At 36.3% G+C, this 24630-nt stretch overlaps 1 protein-coding gene across 1 annotated transcript in view; it reads left to right on the forward strand.

Annotated features, from left to right (window-relative positions):
* LOC131876767 (uncharacterized) overlaps positions 1-20965 on the forward strand; it is a 42269-nt gene extending 21304 nt beyond the window's left edge. Inside the window, exon 4 of the mRNA XM_059222243.1 lies at positions 20858-20965. Within this exon, the coding sequence (XP_059078226.1) occupies positions 20858-20965 (108 nt within the window). The remainder of the gene's footprint in view (positions 1-20857) is intronic.
* Positions 20966-24630: the final 3665 nt, after the last annotated feature.

Raw genomic sequence — 24630 nt, forward strand, 5'->3', positions numbered from 1 at the left:
TCTTTTATAAAACAACTCATCGACCTTATAAACAAATCAATAGGTTGGTAACACATCACAAACCTAATTCTCTCATAGAGATTACAAACAAATGGGTTCAAGTATGACCATTGGATTACATAACAATCACTACACATCATTTAAGATATCCTTGACCGCTCCTTGATCATCACTTCATCGAACATTGTAGCTCATCACGCGGTTTACATTACATGAAATGAACTTGCTCATTCCCAAGATAAAAATTGTTATCTCTACGCGCCAAAAACCATTTGAAACTCTTCTCATACAACATGCATATATGGCATAATCATTACCACTCATAATTAAATCATAAAACAATATAATTGATTCACCAAACTCCATCAGTTAGGGTTTATCATATCAAAAGGTAGGGTTTACCGGTTCATCTCTCCATTTCATAGCAATATTGATTTCCTCCACAAACTCACCTATCGGTTGCACTTCCCTTCACTAGCTCTTCTTACCGGTTAGAAAACAACATTATAACAGCATCATTACCAATTAATTGACATCAATGACAACATAACATTTCATTAATGCAATCTTCATGCAAATGCCAACAATCTCCCCCTTTGGCATTGGTGGAAATACAAGTATCAATACCCTTGATTGCTATGATTATGAATAGGAATTCTGGTTTACATTTTGCCATGTATTCTCCTTGAACTGAGTCTCCATGTCATCAACTGGTAATTGGCTATAGATCTTCTCTTTATCAATCATACAATTCTTCTCATATAGTTATTCTCCTCCATAATCACATAGTTCTTCTCCCCCTTTGACAACAATGCCAAAGTGAAAGTAAAACATGCAATGTCAAACTTTAGTGTTAAGCATCATCAACCTACAACTTGATTCTCCCCATGTGGAATAACTCCACTCTACACCAATCCTACTGTAAAATTATGCAATTAGCTCCAGGACTGATGTACTCCACATCATGCTCAATTGACCTCATGTAGGGGTACAACCCCTAGCTGACTTCTAAGATACTCAAAAGTAGTCTTAGGAAGAGGTTTGGTAAAGATATGTACAAGCTTCTCCTTGGTAGAAACATGCTCCAATATCACATCTTTACTCTGCACTTTTTCTCTCAAGAAATGATACTTCAATTCAATATGCTAGATTCATGCATGCAAAACAGGGTTCTTTGAGATATTTCTGGGACTGGTAGTGTCACATAAGATCTTTATTGGTTCTGAAATCTACAACTTGAATCCTTCCAGAATGTGCCTCATCCATATAGCCTGGGTACAATTCATATAAGTTACAACATACTCAGCTTCAGCAGTAGACTATGATATACATCTCTACTTCTTTCTACTCCCCAAAACAAGTCTTTCACCAAGAAATAATGCTCCATTGGTTGTGATTTTCCTATCGTCAACATTACCTGCCCAGTCCATATCTCTATAAACCTTCAAATCCAAGTTACCTGCATATGGATACCATAATCTATAGTCAATAGTACCTTTCAAATATTTGAATATCCTCTTGGTTGCTATCAGGTGTGTTTCCTTTGGATTCTTTTGAAATATGGCAACTAAACCAACTGCACTAGCTATATCAGGTCTATTGTGAACAACATAGTGCAATTTCCCAATCATTGACCTGAACTCCTTTTCATCAACAGATGTGTCTTCATCCTCTTTAGACAATTTACAACCTATAACCATTGGTGTCCCAACTGATTTACAATCACTCATACCAAATGTCTTCAATGCCTCTTTCACATATTTAGACTGTGTGATAAAAATATCACTCTTCATCTATTGTACTTGCAAACCTATGAAAAATCTCATCTCTCCCACTAGAGACATTTCAAACTCACTTTTCATATCATTTGCAAAGTCATCACTCATGTCATTATTACCTCCAAATATGATATCATCTACAAACACTTCACTAATCAGTATCTTATCTCCTTCAGATTTGAGATATATGTTGCTATCTTCATTGGTTCTTTGAAACCCTATTTTCATCAGGTGTGAATGAAACTTCTCATACCATGCTCTCGGTGCTTACTTCAAACCATACTGTGCCTTGTGAAATTTACATACCATGTCTTTTACATCAGTCAAAGAATAACCATCTGGCTTCTCAATGTATACTTCTTCTTCCAGTATTCCATTCAAAAATGTTGACTTCACATCCATATGATATACTTTGAATCCCTTATATGCTACAAATGCAAGTAAATTCCTAACACATTCCAGTCTAGCAACTAGTGCAAAATTCTCACCATAGCCTTCTCCTTATTCTTGTGCATAACCTTTGAAAACCAATCTAGCTTTGTTTTGGACTACTACACCATCTTCATTTTGTTTGTTCCTAAATACCCACTTAGTACCAATTACATTTTTATTCACCAATATGGGTACTAGGGTCCATGTGTTTTTCTTCTCAATTTGATCATGCTCCTCCTCCATAGCTTTAATCCACTGATCATCTCAAAATGCTTCCTTAGTAGTTCTAGGCTCAATAGTGGAGATCATGCAAGAATTTTCTCTAATGCTTCTTTTGGTTAACACTCCAGCATCCTTATCTCCAACAATCTGGTCAAGATTGTGATTGAGTCTCACATACCTTATAATACTATGATCATTATCTTCAGGTTCTTCTTCTTCATTATCATCATCTTCTTCTAAATCTACCTATTTCGGTAGAACTGGTACAACAACATTCTCTTTATCAGCTTTAGGCTTCACCAGTTCTGGTTCCAAAATCAGAATGCAGGGATCTTCATCCTTTTTCTCCTTACTAGTTTCTCTTGAGACTTCAGGATACTCATCCACTTGAACATCAACACTCTCAATGATTCTCTGCATCCAATTGTTGTAACATTTGTAGGCCTTACTCTTGGTGGAGTAACCAAGAAATATACCTTCATCACTTTTAGCCTCAAACTTGCTAACATAGTCACCTCTCTTAATAGAATATTTAATGCCAAATATCTTAAAATAACTAACATTAGGTGATCTACCATACCAATATTCATAAGGAGTTTTATCCTTACCTCTCTTTACCAATATCTGATTCATGGTGTAGATAGTTATGCTGACAACTTCTCTACAGAAAGTTTTTGCTACACCTCCTTCTATCAACATCGTTCTAAAAGATTCAACAACTGACCGGTTGTTCCTCTCTACAATACCCTTTTTTTGTGGTGTCTTTGGTGCATAAAGTTGTTATTTGATACCATTTTCTTCACAATATTTAGTGAATTCCTTTGAAGTATATTCACCACCTTGATCAGTCCTCACACACTTTATCTTCTTGCCACTTTCCTTTTCAGCTAAGGCCCTGAATGCCTTGAACTTACTAAAGGATTTTTTTTTATCCTTCAACAATGTGACCCACATAATTCTTGAGAAATCATTAGTGAAGATCATAAAATATCTATCACCTTGAATACTTTTGGTCCTTATTGATCCACAAAGGTCTGTATGAACCAAATCTAACAGATGTTTTGCTGAAAAAATATTTGCTCTTAAAAGTTGAGAATGCCATCTTTCCCAACTGACATTCCTTACACATAGCATTAACCTATTTTTCCAACTAAGGCAAACCTCTCACTATCTTGGACTTACTCACTTTAATAGTGTTATCAAAATCTATATGAAAAAATCTCCTATGCCAAAGCCAACTATCATCTATTTTAGCAATTAAACAATTGTTGACTTTAGGATTCAGGTGAAACAGGTTACCTTTAGTCTTCTTGCCGGTTGAAATCAATTCACCTTTTCTCCCATAGATTTTTCACATTCCATTCTTAAACTCTAATGGATATCCTATGTCATTGAGTTGAGAAGCACTCAAAAGATTGTGCTTTAATCCTTCAACCCAGTAGACATCATCTGCACTGCTCTTTCCATTAAGAGAAATAGTTCCCTTACCTTTTACCATGTAGGGTGAGTCATTACCAAATCTCACAACTCTTCCATCAAATTCCTTCAAGGTAATAAATTTTCTCCAATCACCGTTCATGTGGTGTGAACAACCACTATCAATGATCCAATCATCAGAATTATCCATGCGAGAAATTAATGCCTTCTAATCAGATGTCTCCTCTTTAATGGCTACAAAAACAATGTCTTCATTAGTATCTCCCTCAGATTCCTCATTAGTGATACCACCACAACTACAATGAGACAATCTATTTTGCCTTTTCCCTTTTACTTCTTGAACTTCTCACTCTTGTGCTCATTGTCACCATTAGGACAGTTAGTTGCAATGTGTCCTATCTTGTTGCATGCAAAACATTTCAAAGGTAATTTAACCTCTATACTTACTGGTACCTCTAGGCAACTGCTTGGCCAACAATGCTTAAATCTCAACCAAACTGTCTTCATCATCAACTTCTCTGATGGATCTAGATTCATAGCTATGACTAACATCTCTACTTTTCATCATAGATGGGTTAGAAACTGAAGCTCTAAATGCAGATTCAGATTTTTGAACACTACCATCATAACCATTTAATTCAAAAGCAGTAAGCTTACCAATGATGGAGTCAAGGGTTACCTTATTTTTGTCAATAGATTTTATCTCCTGAATGGTTGCAACTCGGATAGAGTAGACCAGTAGAAGGGTTCTCAACACCTCGCTAACCACTGTGGCATCTTCCACTTTACCACTAGCACTCTTGATCTCACCAACTATCTCTTTGATCTTCTGACCATACTGTTGTATATTCTCACCTTCATCCATCCACATGTCATCAAATTTTCCTCTTAGACTCTCTTCTTTGGCAATCTTCACATGCTCATCATCACTATAGATCTCTTCAAGTTTCTTCCATACCTCATGCAGTCTCCAAACCATGGACATCTACATACTTTGCATTAGACAAAGAACCGATAATAGCCTTCATTGCTTGATTTTTTTCTTGTTGCTCTTTCTTCTGATCATCAGTCATAATACCACTAGGTGCAACATATTGAGTACCAACATTTTCCCAGTATTGAGTTCCTAGACTCTTGATATAGATTATCATTCTATCACTCCATATTCTATAGTTCTCTCTATTAAACTTTGGACCTTCTTTCTTCATCATGTTTTATAAGATATTTACCTCAAGTTGTTAGGCTTAAACCTTAGAGGACCTGAATAGCTCTGATACCAATTGATGGTATGATGAAAGAATAAGGATCCAGTCAACTACTAAGAGGGGGGGTGAATCGGTAGATAGAAAACTGACATAAACTTTCATCAATCTCAAAATCAGCCTCTCAAAGAAAACTCTAAACTGATTGGTTTAAACAATGAACTTCAAATGCAATAATACTGGCAAGTTAAACCGATTGACTATTATAATAGAATAACAGTAAAACATCTTTGAAACTCACAAACCATTTAACTAAATCATTCAAATAATTTACTAACAGTATTAAAACTTCATTTCAGATTATTGTTGGTTAACATAATATATCAAAGTGGATTTAGCAGTTAAGCAATTCAACCATAGTAAACATAACCACAAAAAAATTCACCACTTGACACAATATTTTTGACATGGAAATCCAAATGGGAAAAGCCACGGTGGGGATGAATACCCACAAGTATTTTGAACTCTTCTGAAGTTCGCCGTATTAGGAGCCAAGCCTATTAAATCTTTACAATAAGTCCTGTTAAGAATAGATCTTGTTAGGGACCACCTAGTTAAGGGATTGACTATAATGCCCTATTAGAAGAAATACCCTGTTAGGAGTAACCTCGGTAGAGGATTTGGAATCCAAGCTAATGGATCACTTGGTTAGAGGATTTGAATAACACTAAGCTTGTTAGAGCTTACCCGGTTAGGGGATTTGATTGTTGTAATTGTTAGAAAACAACAGGGGTTTTCTAATATGTTTGAATAGCACTACACTTGCTTGTTCAGATCTTTTTCATGCTCCTATCTTCCTTTACACATACTTCAACAAATCAATAGGTTGACAACACATCACAAACCTAATTCTCTCATAGATATTACAAACAAATCGGTTCAAGTATGACCGTTGGATTACATAACAATCACTGCACATTATTCAAGATATCCTTGACCGCTCCTTGATCACCACTTCATTGAACATTGTAACTCATCACGTAGTTTACATTACATACAATGAACTTTCTTATTCCCAAGACAAAAACCATTATCTCTACGCACCAAAAACCATTTGAAACTCTTCTCATACCACATGCATACGTGGCATAATCATTACCGCTCATCATTAGATCATAAACCAATACAACAAATTCACCAAACTCCATCAATTAGGGTTTATCATATCAACAGGTAGGGTTTACCGGTTCATCTCTCCATTTCATACCAATACCGGTTTCCTCCACAAACTCATCTATCAGTTGCAATTACCTTCTCTAGCTCTTCTTACCGGTTAGAAAAAAACATTATAACACAATCATTACCAGTTAATTGACATCAATGACAACATAACATTTCATTAATGCAATCTTCATGCAAATGCTAGCACCATGTTCACTCTATCTCTTCTCCTTTTGCTCTGCTTATGGTTTGTCAGCTCTCTTTTGACACTCACTCTCCACCACTTAACTCTCAGCAACCTTCCTGCTAGTTCTACCACCAGCAGTTATCTTCACTGATGCACACTTACATTTTTACCAGTTAAACCCTTGTTAAACCTTCTCACCGGTTGTGTCCCTTCTACACTCAATCGCTTCAGTGTTTAGCAGTAAAATTATCTAACTAATCAATCCTTTTCTTGCACACCCCTCTCACTTGATCGACATCATCAAACATCATCAATCTTTGATCAACATATATATAACAGAGCTTTCCCGCCAATACGTGATTTTGAAATTTGGCACACTAGGGTTTCCTCACCGACCAATTTGGTTTACCAGATCCAATCAAATATTATCCGATCATGTCTCAGAGATGATTGCCTGCACATCGCCACCAATATTGTGCCTTCCAATGCACGTCTTCTATTTTTAGCAAACATGGCTTTGTTTCTTGACTTCCTTTGGTCAATCACATTAAATGATCTCCTTGTTTCCTTCTATAAATCTGATCTGCAACTAGACATCCTTCTTTGATCCTTGCAATGCAAACATCAACCCTTTGATCTACCTTGAGCCACATCCTTTAGCCTCGACCTATAATTTACACAGTTGACTTTAATGTCGACCTACTCACCATTCATATTTCATTGTACATTTGACACAAGGTCTCTACGTGGAAATCTCATCGGTATCCAGCTCTGCATGGTCCACTATGTCAGTTTTTATTCAATTGCCGACCATTATGCACTATTGATTCTCACCTACTAGTCCTTTATTCTTACCGGTACATCATACTTTATCAGTTAACCTTCTTGCAATTTCCTTCTTTGTCTTGTTGGTTTATTACATTTTCCTGATCATCAACCATGTTGGTCCTCAGTAGCTATCTAGGATGACTCACAATGTGTATCTACATCAGATAGAGAGCACTTCACTTTTGTCTCTTTGTTCACTTATTTGTATGTCGGTATCCACCTTGTTTACTGGTTGACATGCTTCTGCCTTCATATCAGTAATGTGCATGATATCTTCATGCCATCCATCTCCAACTGCTATGCATCTATGGCAACACCACTTTCTATCTGCATCCTGCTAACTCCATGTGTACAATTGCAGAGCCTTATCTTCATTTGATTGGTTCTCCTCTCAACTGGTTGGCCAAGGTGGAAAACTCATCATCTCAACTCTTCCTTCTTTGTCCCAGTAGCACATCTTGTCTTCACATGTCGATCCGGTGCACATCTCTGATCTCAAACTCAGGAGGCTTCCTCATCATCCATATTAGTCATCCGTTCTATGCATCCAATCACTTGTCTTTTCTTACTCTGAGTGTCTTATCCCAGAGAGTCATGAGGTATGCCATGTACATTGTGGGATAAGCAAGGTATTACCACTTACCAGTGGGAAGAATAGACTATTGCACTTCAACTTGACATATGTCTCGATAGCTTTTCCATATGTTATCTTTGCTTACTGAAGCAAGACACTCTATGTCAACCTTCTCTTCATCCGGTGGGAGTCTTGCTAGTTGACACATACTAACATACCGGTGACCTTCAGGCTCTTTATTATTCCATACTGCAGCAAACCTTACCGGTCACAAGCTCTACCATGCTTGTTTAGCATCAACATGCATACTCACTAACCAGTTCCTTCTTCCCAAAACTGACATGTAAACCGGTGACTCCAACATGCTTACCTGTTGGCTTCACTATCCACACTATCAGTTGATAACACTGATATCTCTATCGGTGAACACCAAAGACACCACAAAGCCAGTCGACATCAAGGATGGCATATCAACTATTTTCTCATACCGGTTGTTCTGCTATACCAGTTGACATCAATGACAACACAATGCAAACACGGGTTGACAATTAAATGAACCTTCATAGCGAAAGATAATTACTTGGTTGGATGTCCAATCTCTAAGGTATGATTTCAAGTTCTAAATTATTGAACCATTAAGAAGAGCAGTCACATACCATAGCACTAGAATAAAATATTGCAACCACACACTTCCTAAAGGTCCTACCAAACACTGAGATCACGAAAATAATCACCACAAACACTGCAAAGACCAGAGATGATTCTGGATTAATAGATTATCAAAATACCCTATTTTACCGGTTAACTGTCTACTGATTACCTCCATCTTCTGGATAGGATAATCCATGACCGCAAAATTGAATCACCACAAAGAGTTGACATCAATGACAACCCTAAACAACAAATCAATCTTCGAAAGTCTTCTGAAATCATGGGATGAGTGTCAATTACCAACACACCTAATCCAAACAATAAACCACAATAGCAACAGGTTTATTTTGCTGATCCAAATTTGTACCCTGCATATGTTGTGAGTTTAAGTGATATTCACTTACGTCCAGGAACTACATTGCCTACTCCTTCAACTCCTCTCATAACTAAGCTCCCTAAGGAGGAAGAAGAGAATCCAAATCTAGATGAGGAACCTGCTCAACAATAACAATTCAAATATCCTGAACCAACACCCCTATCTAATCCAGAACCACCATTTCCTCAAATGTTGGAAATTCTCAAGCAAAAGGAATGGTGCAGGGCACCTCTAGGTCCTATTCGGCCTCATATAGGGAAAATGGGATTTTTGTTAAATTTTGTCTTTAATTGTCCTAATAAGGTCTTCTTATGTCATTTTAGGCCATTTTTTATCATTATGTCAAGTTGTAAGCCTATTGGCAAAAGGATGCAAAAGTTGCTCAAAAAATTGTAAAAAGTTGTCATGCATTTTTTGTCAAAATTTGGTAAAAGAGGGAAAAATCAAGAAAAGAATATGAAAAGGAATGAGTGGGTGTGGATAAGTTACTTTTTATAATTTTTTACTTAAATAATCCTTTTGGGATCATTTGTATGGATTTGGGAGCAAGATTTGAAGTGAACTTTCAATAAAACTTCTCTAGTTTTTTGTTTTTCTGAGTGTAACCAGTCTGATAACAGCTCATTTTGATTCATTTTTCTTTATGACCATGATTTCACACTAATTGGGGTTTATATTTTTCTGAGTCTAATTTATTTTTGCATTTGTATCACTTTATTTCATCAATTTTTGACTTAGATATAGCAATTTTTGTGTTGGAGGGTTAAAAACTCTACCTAGGGCAACCCGTGAGCTTGCAAAATGTAAAACTTTCATTTGGCATGGTGTAAAATGACCAAATATTGTATATTAGTCTTTTTTTATATGTTTTTCATTTCCCTACAGTTGTAGGGTGTGAGGAGGAGGTTTACAATGGTTTTGAGATGAAAGAGAACTAATATTTCATATGTATCAGTCAAAATGGTGAAGGATTTCAGCTTGCATGTGTGAATGGTGAATGAACATTGAAGGGTATGAGTTTGGGGATGTCAAGGAGGTTGAGTGGGTACCCTAACTTCACTTTATTACCTTGATATAATCTTTGGTGTGTGTTAAACAAGTCTCTTTTTATGATTGCCCTTGTGAAGGTGACTGTGACAGTCATAACAACAACAAATAAAACCTTGAAAAACTTAAGTTTTTATCAATATTCTTTACTTGCATGTGCTTGGGGAACTGTTCTTGTATGGTTGGGGTCCCTAAGATCAAGTTATAAAAATCTCATACCCCTTATTTACATTGGATTTGTTAAGTCTTTATGACTGTCCTAAGGAAAGTGTAGTCATAGTTTTAGCTACTTCTATCGTGACTAGTAAAGAATTATAAAAAGTGTTATTGTCTTTGTTTGTATGAGTCCATGGGAGATTTTTCTTGATGCATAAAGTTCCCATGCTCCATAAAATTGTGATTTTGTACCCTTATTTGAGTTTAGTGGATCAAACTTGTTGACTTTCCTAAGAGTATTCACTATCTTTGTCTTAGGAACAGTCATAGACAAAGAAGTTTTATAACTAGACCTTGGAAACACATAAAAATTATCCCATTTAGCTTTGAGTTATTGTGTCAAATCACAAATGTCAATTTTTTTTCGTTCTTGTAAGTGTTAAACCATGTTAAGACCCATTAGGTTGTTGAGAGACTAGAATGTTACTTCATCCTCACCATATCTCCTAATTGTGAAGAGTGTTTAAACAAGTTTTTCTTAACTTTCAAATCCTATTTTCCCTTACCTCTGCATCAAGGAAGAAACTACCTTTGACATTATGGATCAATTGAAACACATATGTGTCAAGATACCTTTGTTTCACACCATTAAAGATGTCCCAATATATGGAAAAGCAATAAAGGAAGCATGTATCAAAAAGCTGGGAAGAAAGGTGAAAGATATCGCTACTGTTCATGTGGTAGGCCAATTGGAAGACATTATTCTTGGGAAAGTAACTATTCCCAAGTATTCTAACCCAGGTAGTCCAATAGTTGCAATCATCATCAATGGTATGCAAATAAATAACACCTTAATAGACTTAGGTGCAACAATAAATGTGATGACTAAGGATATCCTGCAGCAACTAAATGTTGTATATCCAAGACCCACTTCTACAATCCTGTAGCTTGTTTGCATTTCTATTGTCAAACTAGATGGTATAGTGGAAGATATAATGGTTATTCTTGATTCATGGGAGTATCGAGTGGATTTTATGATCGTTTCCCCTAAAGCCACACTAGGAGGATATCCTATTATCTTGGGAAGGCCATGGTTGGCCACAATAGATGCTTATATAGGATGTCGTTCAGGAGATATGGCAATCTCTGATGGTAGGTGATGCCTTCCTAAATGGACAAGGTTAGCAAATGAAAAACAACACAGAAAAACCAAAAGATCGTTAGTGTTAGTCAATCAAAAACTAATCTAAAAAGACATACCAAGAGAGACACTAAAAACATGCTAATATATCTAACTAAAGAAACAAAGATAATGAGACATCTCCAAATGCCTCTTAGCATGGTCTTGGCTCCTTTCTCCCTTGTTCCTCTCCTCTCCAAGTTCCAAAATAGTGTAGCTCTTAGTAGCTTTTTGCACTATGGATGCTTATGGAGGATTGAGATTGTAGTATTGTGCTTCAAATGTGAAATGAAAAGCTAATACTATTCTATTGATGCTAAAATGATTTATTTTTAACCAAAAAGACAAGATATTAGATAATTATGCTAAAATGCTCTCTAAAAATGCCTATAGCTTAAATGCATACAAGTTTTCAAGATCTAGAGTATGAAGAAATGGGCTCTATTTATAGGAAAAATGGAGCAATGGATGGTTGAGATTGAGCAATCTCAACAAGGGTCAGGATTGAATGATTTCAAATCCATGTGAGGGCTTTCAACCCAATCCTAGGATGACAAGTGTCAATGTGAGATAGGTTGAGAGGAGAGGGAATAAGCATTAAATGCCTGATATGACCTTGGGATTTTAGAGTCAAGGTTGGTTGAATGAATAAAATCTTTATTCAAAGAATAAAGCTTTTATCCAATGGATAAACTCTTGTGCAAATGTGAAATGGATGAATATGGTCAAAACAATAAATGTTTGGGAGGACAAGTTTGAAATAACCATAAATGGTTATGTAAGAGCCATAAATGGTCATGTAAGAGCCATTAGTGGTCTTGGAAGACTTTGGGGGTTAATTTGTTGAACACACAAAGCATTAAATGCTTTTCAAAGACTTTGGAGTCTTTGAGAAGTGACTCCATTTTGCTTAGGAATGTGACAATAATTAAGGGATGGATTAGGCTAATTAGGAAGGGGTTAGAAGAATCTAGAAGGGGATTAGATTTTGCAAGTGGATTTGGTGGGTGAGGGAAAATAGGATTTTTATTAAAATAAAATTAGTTTATTTCAATAAATGTGTGCAAGTTGCATTTGTAGGAAAATGCAAGTGGGGGGGGTAATGATTTAAATAAATATTTTATTTAATTTATTTAAAAGAGGAATAGGGGGGTTTAATTAAATAAATAGATTTTATTTATTTAATTGATTTGAATTTGATTTTATGAATTAATTAAAATAAATTGAATAATTTATTTAATTAATAGAAGAATGTTTGGGGATGAATTAATTAAATATTAATTTAATTAACTGGTGGCTAGTGGATTTTTAATCAAATAAATAGCGAATATTTATTTAATTAAGCTGGATAGATTTGTGTGACTACAGTAGGAATACTAAAAAGTTGCTAATCTATCTGCTTTCTCAACCAACCCAAGACATAGACAATCCTATTTGGCCAAATATTGGAGAGGAAGTTGAAGACATTAATTCAGTGGCAAAGCTAATGATGATAGACAAAAGCCATTTCTTGCAACAGTGTGATGAAGATGAAATTTTATCCCAGATCATCCAAAATCATTATGAGGCTCATGCAGAATCATCCAATCGTGTATCTAGTTTAGGAAGCCCTTCACCAATACTTATCCTAGTTGTTCCTACCGCAACAATAGCTATCTTGCCCACATTATTACCTACAGAATTGAAACTGCCAAATGTTAGTGAGATAGCCATGATAGAATTGACTACACAAGTACCAGTTTCGGAAAGAAAATATCTTAACATTAATAGTCTTAGCCAAGAGAAACAATTATCTTTGACAAACCTGTTAAAGAAGCATAAGCAAGCATTTTCTTGGAGTTGCCATGACATGAAGGGTCTTGATCGTAAATTATGCACTCATAAGATCTATACCAAAAATGATTGTGCACCAGTGAGGAAGCCACAAAGAAGAATTAACCCTACATTAAGAGAGATAGTGAAGGAAGATTTACAGAAGCTCTTGGATGAAGGATTTATCTACCCAATCTCATATATCCAATGGGTATCCCCTTTGGTAATTGTTCCTAAAAAGGGAGGTAAATGTTGAGTTTGTATTGATTATAGGGAACTCAATGCTGCCACTAAGAAATATCATGTTTCACTTCCTTTCATAGATCAAGTATTGGATTCACTAGCAGGAAAAGAATAATTATGCTTCCTAGATGGTTTCAGTGCTACAATCAAATACAAATTGCACTAGAAGATCGGGAGAAGACAACCTTCACCTGCCCATGTGGAACCTATGCCTATTCAGTGCTTCCATTTGGTCTCTCCAATGAGCCTAAAACATTTCAAAGAGTAGTGCTAAGTATATTTTTAGACATTTCACATGAATCTATGGAGATTTATATGGATGATTTTACTACTTATCACACTAATTTTGTTGAAGCATTACACAAACTAGAAATAGTGTTGCAAATATGTGAAGACCATAATATGAACAGTGAAAAGTGCTTCATGATGATGCAACAAGGAGTGGTCCTTGGATAGTACATCTCTCAAAAAGGAATATAGGTAGATCCAACCAAGATTGCAGTAATTTCTAGTCTTCCTACACCTACAAAGAAAAAAGATGTCAGGAGTTTTTAAGGTCATGCAGGATACTATAGGTGCTTTATAAAAGACTTTAGCAAAATTACAACACCACTTTATAGTCTTTTGACTAAAGATGCAGAATTCAATTGGATAGAAGATTGTGATAAAGTATTCTCTACTCTCAAAGAAGCATTAACACAAGCACCTGTGCTCAAGGGTCCTAATTGGGATCTTCCATTCCACATTCATACAGATGCATCAGCTTATGCAATAGGAGTTGTTTTGGGCTAGAAAGAGACATTAGTTGAGAATGCAATCTATTTTATCAGCAAGAACCTACAAGGGGCTGAGTTTAATTACACAATCATAGAGAAAGAAATGTTAGCAAACATCTATGCCCTCAACAAATTTGGGCATTACATCACAGGATATCAGATCTTCATCCATACTGATCATGCAACAATCAAATATCTTATGAATAAATATCTTATTAACCTAAGCAAGCTTAATTAAAGTGTAGGAAAAACCTAGGAAAAAGGAAAATAATAAACCCAACTAGGAAAATAAAAACCTACACTAACACCCCCCCTTAAGCATAGCTTAGGTGGGTGAAAATATGGGTCCCAGCAAAGGAAGCCTGATGAAGTACCCATGTACATAGTCCTCCCCCCAACAAAGAAGAAGCTTCCCCCAAAAAAGGAGAGTACACCCCCCAGAATAGAGAGAGAAAGAAAGAAAAAAGGAACTAAGAAGCCCCCAACAAAAGAGAACACCTGTAGCACCCCAAGCAAAGCTCTCAAATGAATGAAATTTCTCTCAGTGAAGGGTTTGGTGAAGATGTCTATAGTTTGATCTGATGTCAAATAGTACTGAAGATCAAGAAACTTCTCATGAATCAGCTCCTGAATGTAGTGCATGCGAATCTTAATGTGCTTGGTCTGTTGATGATGGACTGAGTTGCGAGGAATTTGAATAACACTCTGGTTGTCACAAAAGATGACTGTAGACTTTCAAAAGGAAATGTCAAACTCAGTGAGGATGATCTGAATCCAAATGGCCTTAACTGCTCCTCAATACTCAACCTCAGTAGATGAAAGAGCAATAGCATATTGTTTCTTGCTCGACCAAGAAACTAGACCAGAACCAAGAGAGAAGCAATACCCTGAAGTGGACTTGTAATCCTGAGAATCACCTACCCAATCTGAATCTATATATCCCACCAAGTCAATATCCACACCCATTGTATAATGAATCCCATAAGTGTGAGTACCTTGTACATAGTGAAAAATCCATTTAGTTGCTTTCCAATGCAACTCATGTGGCTCTTGCATGAACCTGGAGACCAGGCCCGCTGCATATGAAATATCAGGCCAGGTGTGAGTCAAATGTATGAGGCTTCAACTAATTGATGATACAAGGTAATATCCACCAATGGTGAAGAACAAGAAGCCTAAAGTTTAACTCCTGATAGAAATGGAGTCGGTATAGGCTTATAGTCAGCCATGTGAAATCTTGAGAGCATATCAAGAGCATACTTAGGTTGTCCAAGGAAGATACCAGAAGGCGACTCATTGATCTCAATCCCTAAGAAGTAATAAAGTAGACCTAAGTCAAATATCAATAAATGATCATGAAGGGTAGTTTTGATTGCCTTGATATGGGATGAGTGACTCCCAGTGATCAACAAGTCATCAACATAGAGAACAAGGAAGGTGAGAGTATCATCTTGCTGCAAAATATAGACGTTTGGATCAAAATGGCACTGAGTAAACCCAACTGATAGAAGGAAGGAGTCCATCTTGGCATACCAGGAACAAGCAGCCTATTTAAGGCCATAGAGAGACTTCTGAAGGTGACAAAAAAGTGAAGGATCTTGGGCGAACCCCTATGGTTGCTCCATATATATCTCCTCCTAAAGGTCACCGTGAAGAAAAGCACTCTTCACATCCATCTGATGAACTTCCCAATGATGGGCTACAACAATAGCAAGGACAAGTCGGATGGAATTCATCTTGGCAACTAGCGCAAAAGTCTAAGAGTAGTCAATCCCAGCAACCTAGGAGAATCCTTTGGCAACTAGGCGACACTTATGCTTATCAACCGACCCATTTGCAGAAAATTTTGTTTGGTAGATCTACTTGCACCAAACAAGTTTCCTTCCCTTAGGAATAGGGAATAAATCCCAAGTATGGTTCCTCTCCAAGGAATTGAACTCCTCTTGCATACCAGTATCCCACTCAGGGAAACCTGAAGCTTCTCGAAAGAATTATGGATCTATAACTATAGAAAAGAAGAGATGTGGAGCATGCTCAAATTGAGACCTTGTTCTTCTCTCATCTAAAGGATCACCAACACAATCACCTGTTGACTCCAATGTCTAACAAGCCCAAAGAGGCCCAGTAGTTGTAGAATAAGGAGAATCTAGAGGAGAATCATCACCGTCTGAATGATTACCAAGAGAGGAGGAAGATGAATCCTCATCATCGTCATCTGAAGTGGAGGAAGAAGATTCCTCAGAAGGATCAGGAGGATAAAAATCCTCGGAAGAACTATCATCATGAAGTCGCAATGTCTCCATAGAAATGAAACATGGAGAAGTGGCAGAAGAAGAACCGAAAGTATCATCCTCAAAATGAACACTCCTCTCAATGAAAACCTCATGTATGGTAGGATGGAGAAGCTTGTAGCCTTTGATACCATCTGGATACCCAACAAATATGTAAGGCTTTCTCTACAGATCCATAGCCTTGCATTTCTCTACTGGAATGTGGGCCCATGTAGGAGACCCAAACACACGAAAGTGTTTGACTGTGGGTTTCCGACCAGTCCAAGCTTGGAAAGGAGTTACCTCCTTTATAGCTTGATGAGGAACCCGATTCTGGATATAACATGCACAGTTGATAGCCTTTGCCCAATACTGAGGTACCGATGATCTAGAGTAGATCATACAATTAGCCATTTCCTTCAAGGAATGATTCATACATTCTACAACTCCATGTTGTTGTGGAGTGTAGGGAACTATATGTTGAAGATCAATTCCTTCTGAGATACAAAATTGTTCAAACCTCTGGTTGACATATTCCCCCCCATTATCGGTGCACAAAACCTTGATGGTTTTCCTTGATTACTTCTCTACAAAGGATTTGAATTCCTAAAAAGACTCAAAGACCTCAGACTTTTGTTTGAGAAAATATACAAAGGTGTACCAAGAAAGATCATCAATGAATGTCAAGACATATTTGGCCCTGCTGAAAGAAGGATTTGGAAATGGTCTTGTTAAATCACTGTGAACTAGCTCCAAAAGCTATGTGGCTCTCCATGCTTTGCCTTTATCAAATTTTTCTTCAAGGTACTTGCCAAGAATGCATCCTTGACAAACTCCATCAAGAAATCTAATAGAAGGCAACCCTATAACCATGTCATGTTGACTAAGCTGCTACAAGTAGCGGTAGTTCAAGTGGCCAAATCATTGATGCCACAAACGACTCACCTCATCTGAGTGAGTAAGCAATGCAAGTGAAGGAGAATTAGGAACAAAGTGAGAAAATTGATATAGTCTAGACTAATGATCTACCTTTCCCACTGCAATTGTAGACCCATTATGCATCTCACTAATTACCATTGTGTTTGGAGTGAACTCAACCCACTTGCCAGAGCCAATGTGAGTGATTTGATAGATAGATAGGAGATTAGTTGACAAAGATGGAACACAAAGGACATCCTTAAATGCTCCTTCACCCAAGTCAACAAACCCTCTCCCATGCACTTCAACAGAAGTATCATCACCCAATAGAATAGATGGCATAGAACATGACTCCAAAGAGGAAAAACTATCCTTTGATGAAGCCATGTGGTGCAAAGCACCCGAGACAATAATCCAAGAATTAGGCTGGGAAGCAACAGCAACTAGAGCCTTGCCCTTACCTTTACCCTTACTTGTGTCCTTGAAGATTCTTGAGATGAACTTGGTTTGACAGAATCAAGCACCTTGATGTTATTCTTTTCTACAAGATGAGTCAAATGATCAATTTGCTTCTTTAGACATTTATGTTCATCATGACTAGGTTTCTTACAATAGGAACACTTAGTTTTCTCCTTCTTGGGATTGTCACCCTTTGAAGAACATGCATCATTAGTAGCTTTTGAAGTAACTGGCTTTTGTTCTTGCTTCTTTTCTCCTTGGTTCTTTTGTTTCTTTTCTTGCTTAGAAAGCCCATTTTGATCTTTTGTACCTTGTTTGACAACCAAGGCTTGATATTTGGAGGGCTTAATTGTGCCCATTTGAATCAGCTTATCATGTTCTTGTGTGAGTTCTTTTGCAAAATCATCAAGAGAAGGCATTTTAAAGTTGGTTCCTAAGGCACTTTTTGTAGCATAGAAAGTAGAAACAAAAACTGAATAGCTTAGACCAAGTTTGGAAATAATTCTTAGAATCAAGTGTGAATCTTTATTATCTATCCCACATGCCTTGAATTGCAATCTTACAACCTTTACTTTTGTGAAGAAGTCCTCAATTGTATCAAAATTACATGGATTTATCCCTATTAGCTCATTCTCCAATTGGTGTCCCCTTAACTCATGTTGTTTACCAAACAACCCTTCTAATGTGGTCCATACATCATTTGGAGTTGTAGTAGATTCAACATGAAAAATAAGATCAGAAGATATAGACATACATAGAGTACCATAAGCTTCATCACATTTGTTAAACCATTTTAGCTTTCCTGCAATTAATGTTGGTTTAGTTTCAAGTCTCAAAGTTACTCTAAACAACCCGAACTTCTTAAGATAGATTGTCATTTTTTATTTCCACTCATATTAGTTGTAAGGTGCGAGTATTGGTACTGTATTTTGATCCATTTTAATGCAGAAAGTAAGATTGCTTGTGCAGGAAAGAGAGACAAAAAATCAGAGAGAACACACTGGACCACCCCCCTTTTTAATATATCAAAAATCACCCCCTCCCAAATATTATAAGGTAGAACTTTATAATTTAGTGCATTTACAATGCTGGAGTTATTTTCCAAAGTTTTACAAAGTCCGAAAAATGGACACAAATACTAAAGGCAAAAATAATATCTCAGAATATGAACATAAAACCAAAACCAAAGTATTCTAATTGAAAAAATATCTATTTTCAAAAAAACAATGACCTAAATCCGAGATCATATGTGAAATTTATAGTGGTTTGAAGTTCATAAAACGAAGACTACCTTTCAGATCTGCTAATAAAGCTTAATTTTCAGAACATTGGTAACTTCTAAAAAAAAATTGATTACACCACTGCAAAGAGCATGAAAAAATACCTCATTTAAAAAAACATTGCACTAAAAATACCTCTGTATGACTGAGAATATCTCATTTGAAGATCAGATGCAAAAATGAAAATTGCAATGGTGAGGGGTCTAGTGGAAGCTTTTTGACGCAATTTTTGAAATATCTGTTGGCTAAATGCAAAATTTGGAAACGACCCAAATGGTTTTTTTCAGTTACGAAACAAACCCCGAAAGATTTTTTCTTTATCACTTGCAGAAGATGGGGCCACAATGTAAAAAAATATCCTCAACAAAGAAAAAATGACATGCAAAGCTTTTGGTGTTTGATCTGCACACACTTTATATGAAAATAGAAGTTTTTGGGCCTTCCAAACGCAAAGGAAAGGTCTGTTAGGCCTCAAAACACACTATTTGAAAGTTTCTTCACAAATCTAAGCTTCAAAAACCTTGTTTTAAAAAAAACCTTTGCTGGATTTTTAGATCGTGCAAAATTCAAAACAAAACACAACAAGATTTTACAAGATCTCTACAATAATCTAATCTTTCAAAACATGCTCGATACCATGTTAAAATATGAAAAAATAGATTTAAACCATAATCAAATTGAAAGAGTTAGAACAAAATATTGGAAATAAAATGGACAGAATAACAATACTAGAGAAACTTGATGTGAATTCTCAATGAAACAATAGCATCAAGAGAAATCTCCCAATATCCAATATGAAAATACAAGCAAGGTATCATATTTATATAGACTCAAGTGAGGGGTGGAGGTGGCAATACCAGCCAATGAGGAGAGACCACCATGATGGTCTAAACATAGTAAATGCACCTCCTTATAGCATGCCGACACCTCAATACTCACTTGTCTTAAGTAAACATGCTTTATTAACCTAAGGAAGCTTAATTAAAGTGTAGGAAAAACCTAGGAAAAAGGAAAATAATAAACCCAACTAGGAAAAAAAAAACCTACACTAACACAATTCACCAACTCTCTTGCAGCCAAAAGAAGCAAACCAAGTGTCCATCCTTCTGCATGATACACATATGCATAAAATCATAATAAAGATTTCCACTTGACTGGAAATCCCTTCTTTTCTCATTACGTACATGATCCACCTTCACTCCATAATTTTCTATCTTCCATCTCTCTTTCCATCATTACACTCCATCTCATACTTCATTTATTACTTAACTGATTGATTGACAGGTATTGTGCACTCCATATATCTTGGGCATGCAAATCCACTTTATCAGGTACATATCAACGATTACTTCTTTCATAATTATCTTAAGTGGCATTACTTTTAATCATGCTCATTACATTTGGTATTAGCATAGCATATTTTTCACATGAACTCAAGTTTGTGAGGACACATTCCTTCGTTTAAGTTGGGGGGGAAGCATACGCCATTAGTTGTCCTTTAGCTGATTTGACATAATGATGTGACATTTGAGAAGTAACAAGTGTTGTCACGTCACCATTTTTTTAGAAAAGCCTTTCTAAAAATCTCATTAATGATTTTCCTTTGTCTTAATCGACAAAGTTAATAACAAAAAAAGGGTAAGTTGTAGGGTCTGAAAAATCAGAAAAGATCAACTTCGCCAACATGAGAAAAATTGACTCTTTTAATGAAGACATAATGGGAGGGAGTGTTTTAGAGAGTGACTATAGGAAAGATGGGTGGACAACTAATTAGGAATGAACCCATTGTTCATGATGTAATTTTACAGGATGATGTTTGTCTGGCAAAATTTCAAAATTATGGCTCGCTGAACTACTTCTTGAAGCTACAGAGTTTCAATGAAGACATTGCTACAAAATTCACACAGGCTTTTTGAAATGGTAAAGCAATGGTAAAAGGGTTGGAAGTGGTATTCACAGAGGAGATAATTGCAGAAGTTACAGGGTTGCCCATTGATGGAGAACCATACCTTGCATCTCGAGATGCAAGAACAACAAGAACAGAATTCACTGAACCTAGTGATCCACCAATTGTTGTGGATAAACAGGGAACAAGGAGGACATCACTACCAAAAAAGTGGATGCATGCAACTGTGCACATTTGCAAATATATTACCTATGAGGGTCACTAGTCTTGTCTACACTCTATTCATTTTAAGCTTTTAAACCACCTAAGGCATGGGAGGAGACTGAATATGCCTAATGGGCTCTTCAAATTGTTGGAGATCATGGCGACTGAAACCCAAAAAGGTAGGAATAAATTTGTGTCTCACCACTATTTGATAAAATTACTAATTGAAAAATCTTTATGAGAAGTTTCTAGTATGACATGGGAGGAATTTGAGAATGTTGATCAGTTTAGACCAACAAATGTGGAATAGAGAAATGAGTCTCGTAGGTCTAGCAAAAGGAGGAAGGTTTTCTATAGCCACTTCTGAAGCATCTAGCTCTGCTATAAGACCTAAAGCAAGCCCTCCTATACCTAGTGTGGCTATAGCAGTTGATTCCTCTGAATCAAAGGAAGAAGGAACTCCTTCAATCCATGATGGTGATATGCCATGCCAAAACCCGCGTCGAACTAGGACAACTACTAGAAAAGAGGAAGAACAATAGAAGAAATCAAAAAAAGAGAACGAAAAGGTTAGGGTTGAAACTCTTGAAATAGCAAAACCTAGCCCTGGCAAATAGAAAATTGAAGACACCGTTTCTCCTGGAGCATCAGAAAATAGAAAAAGCCCTAGGAATAAAAAAGCAGTCATAAAAGTGCAAGTAGTCTCTGAGGAAGAGATACATGATGAAGAGAAGAGAACTTTTGAAAAGAATGTGTCTAAGGAATACGCAAAAATGGGGTTATATCGACTTGTTGTCGTTGTAGAGTAAGCAAAAGAAGATGAAGTACCACAGTAGGAGCAGGCTGAATCCTTTCAGTAGGAATTCGAGCAACCACCAACACTGCAATCAAAGCATGTTGACTAGAAAATGTTGGTAGGTATTCATAGACCTATTGTATCTTCATAGCATAGTGTAGTGATGAAATTGTTGGATGAAATAGAAAAGAGGAATGAAGAAAACCTTAGATTGCATAAACAAATAGAGAAAAAGGATAATCAAATTAGGGAGAAAGATGAGGGGATTGTTAAATTGAAGAAACAAGTGGATGATGTGGTAGAATTAGTGCCACAATTAATGGAATGCGGAATCCCTTCAAGGGTTTATACATTGCATTTAAAGGAGAGATATCTAAAATTTCAACTTTCTAGGGTAATTTTGGGATTAAATCCTTCCATCAAAACCCTTGAGGAGTTCTTTCAATCCTACCAAGAATCTCCAATAGATGCTAATAATTTACTTTGTGAATTGTACCTACATAATTAGGTTGTCCCAGATGATCATCAATGGAACCCACTGATGTATATTGGAGATATCCATTTGAGGGAATTGATGTCCTGGATTTAGAATGAAAACATTGGAGTGTGTAGTTCAGAGATTATAGAGAAAGGGAATTACGAGAACCCTTGCCTCTTAGGGCTTAATGTCGAGATCCTGCAACAATGTTTTATGAATGAGATCCTAGAGAAATGTTTTATGAATGGCACCAACTTCTACATAGGCAAGATATTAAGGATAGAGTGTTGCCTCTGTAGGAAGAAGCCTATGTATAATATGAACAAGTGGAGGATACTACAGGAAAAATAGTAGCGGGGTACCTATCACAAAGATGGGATAGCTTGACTAATTAGCTACGACAGGCTAAGCCACATTCACTACAGAATTATTATGCAGCAAAGAAAACATGTACCAGATATATACAGCTTGGCAGAACACAAAAGCATTACTAGTTCCCATTAATATACCAACCACCCATCATGTTATGGCCAATGCCATACTACATATACTATCAGTATGATATAGCAAAAGAAAGGCCAAGGTGGAATAGGTTGGAAAATAGGCATGGATTTTATTGGGATCCTAATTCAGAAGATGCAGCCAATGTTGTAGGACAGTTAGCAGTTGGTGATATGAGGACCATGACCCAACTAAGGAATAATATTGTTGGAGGACCAACAAGATCTTAGGTTGGGGGGAATGATGAGACAAGTTTATAGTCCTATTTTCTAAGGGTTTATTGTCTTGTTTATGATAAAACTTTAGACTTGGATACTATGATATCACTGTTCACTATACTGTTTCCTTAAAAACTATTACCTTTTGGGCTTAAGTTTAACCTTGAAACAATTCATGATACTAATGCATATGCTATGCAATTATCTGGTAAATGTGCATGTATTGAAAATAATCTTGTTTCAAGATGATTTGGTAAATGTGGTTGTTTGTATGTTCTAATGTGTTTTGCAGGTTTGTACTAAGAAAGTGGTGTTATAATGAAGTTTGCAACTAGGACTAGGACTCTTACCAACTGGCTAGTTGTTGAAGAAGTTAAGGAGTAGCCATCGTAGAGGAGCTTTTTCTATTTAATGTTGCAACTACCTTTTAACTAATCATGTACATAATTTTAGTCTATTTAGGGGCATGTTTCTCCATATCTCTATTGGGGAAGTCCTATCTAACTTGTCTAAGCACATACATGAGATATCCTTTCCTCTTTTCATGCTTTCAATGAATCGCACCCTCCTTATGTTGTGGAGTTGGTCACCTAGTCAGTTAGGATTAGTTGGTAGTTTTTCTTCTATAAATAATGATTCAGATGATCTCGTATAGAGGTTGAATATTTTGATGTTGTAAGTTTACTTTCAGTCCAGAATACAGTTTAAGAACATGTTGTCATATCTTGTGTACTTATGCTTTTTATGAATAAAGAAATATTCTGAGTTTCAAGCACTTGTGTTAATCTTGGAATTCTCAACCAAGGGGGATCACCTGGTGAGAACTCTATTCAGTTAGCTTAATAGTTATTCTTCATTCAGTAGTTAGCACTATTCTAGCAATTGATTGTTCATGCAACCACTAAACTCTGTTATGTGTTTGTTCCTGCAGCCAAAGCGGGCAGAGTAGTTTATTGTTTGTTTGTTTGGAATTCCATTCCTATGGTTGGTGTGAATTCAAGATTTGCATGTTCACATTAGTTGTTAATCTTTATTTAGTTTCTTTCATTAGTTATTTACAACAATTCAAAATCCAGCATTGTTCCTTGCCTAAGTTATGATATTCATTATAGAGTCTTAGTGCACATATAGTGTTGACCCATTTAAATCTCACATCCCCGGGTTGATAAGTTAAGTGAACTTCAAACTGAGTCTAATAGATACTTAGTATAGATGTGTAATCTCTGAGTTATAGCTTTAAGGGCTTAGTTATTGAACCATTAAAGAAGGTGAATAGTCACTCATCTCTAATCTTGTCTAGATGACTAATGTCTTATGCATATGGTGTTCTCATAATATATAACAAGAGAATTTTGGAAAGTATGGAGTCAAACTAAACATATTTGGGTGAAAGAAGAGATGCCCATGTGACAATTCTTGTAACTCAGTATAGGGGCTATGCATTGAGGGTTGTGTAGACAATTGTACTCAATGTGTTA

The sequence above is a fragment of the Cryptomeria japonica genome, chromosome 6 (genome assembly GCF_030272615.1).
Source record: "Cryptomeria japonica chromosome 6, Sugi_1.0, whole genome shotgun sequence".
Taxonomy (NCBI): domain Eukaryota; kingdom Viridiplantae; phylum Streptophyta; class Pinopsida; order Cupressales; family Cupressaceae; genus Cryptomeria; species Cryptomeria japonica.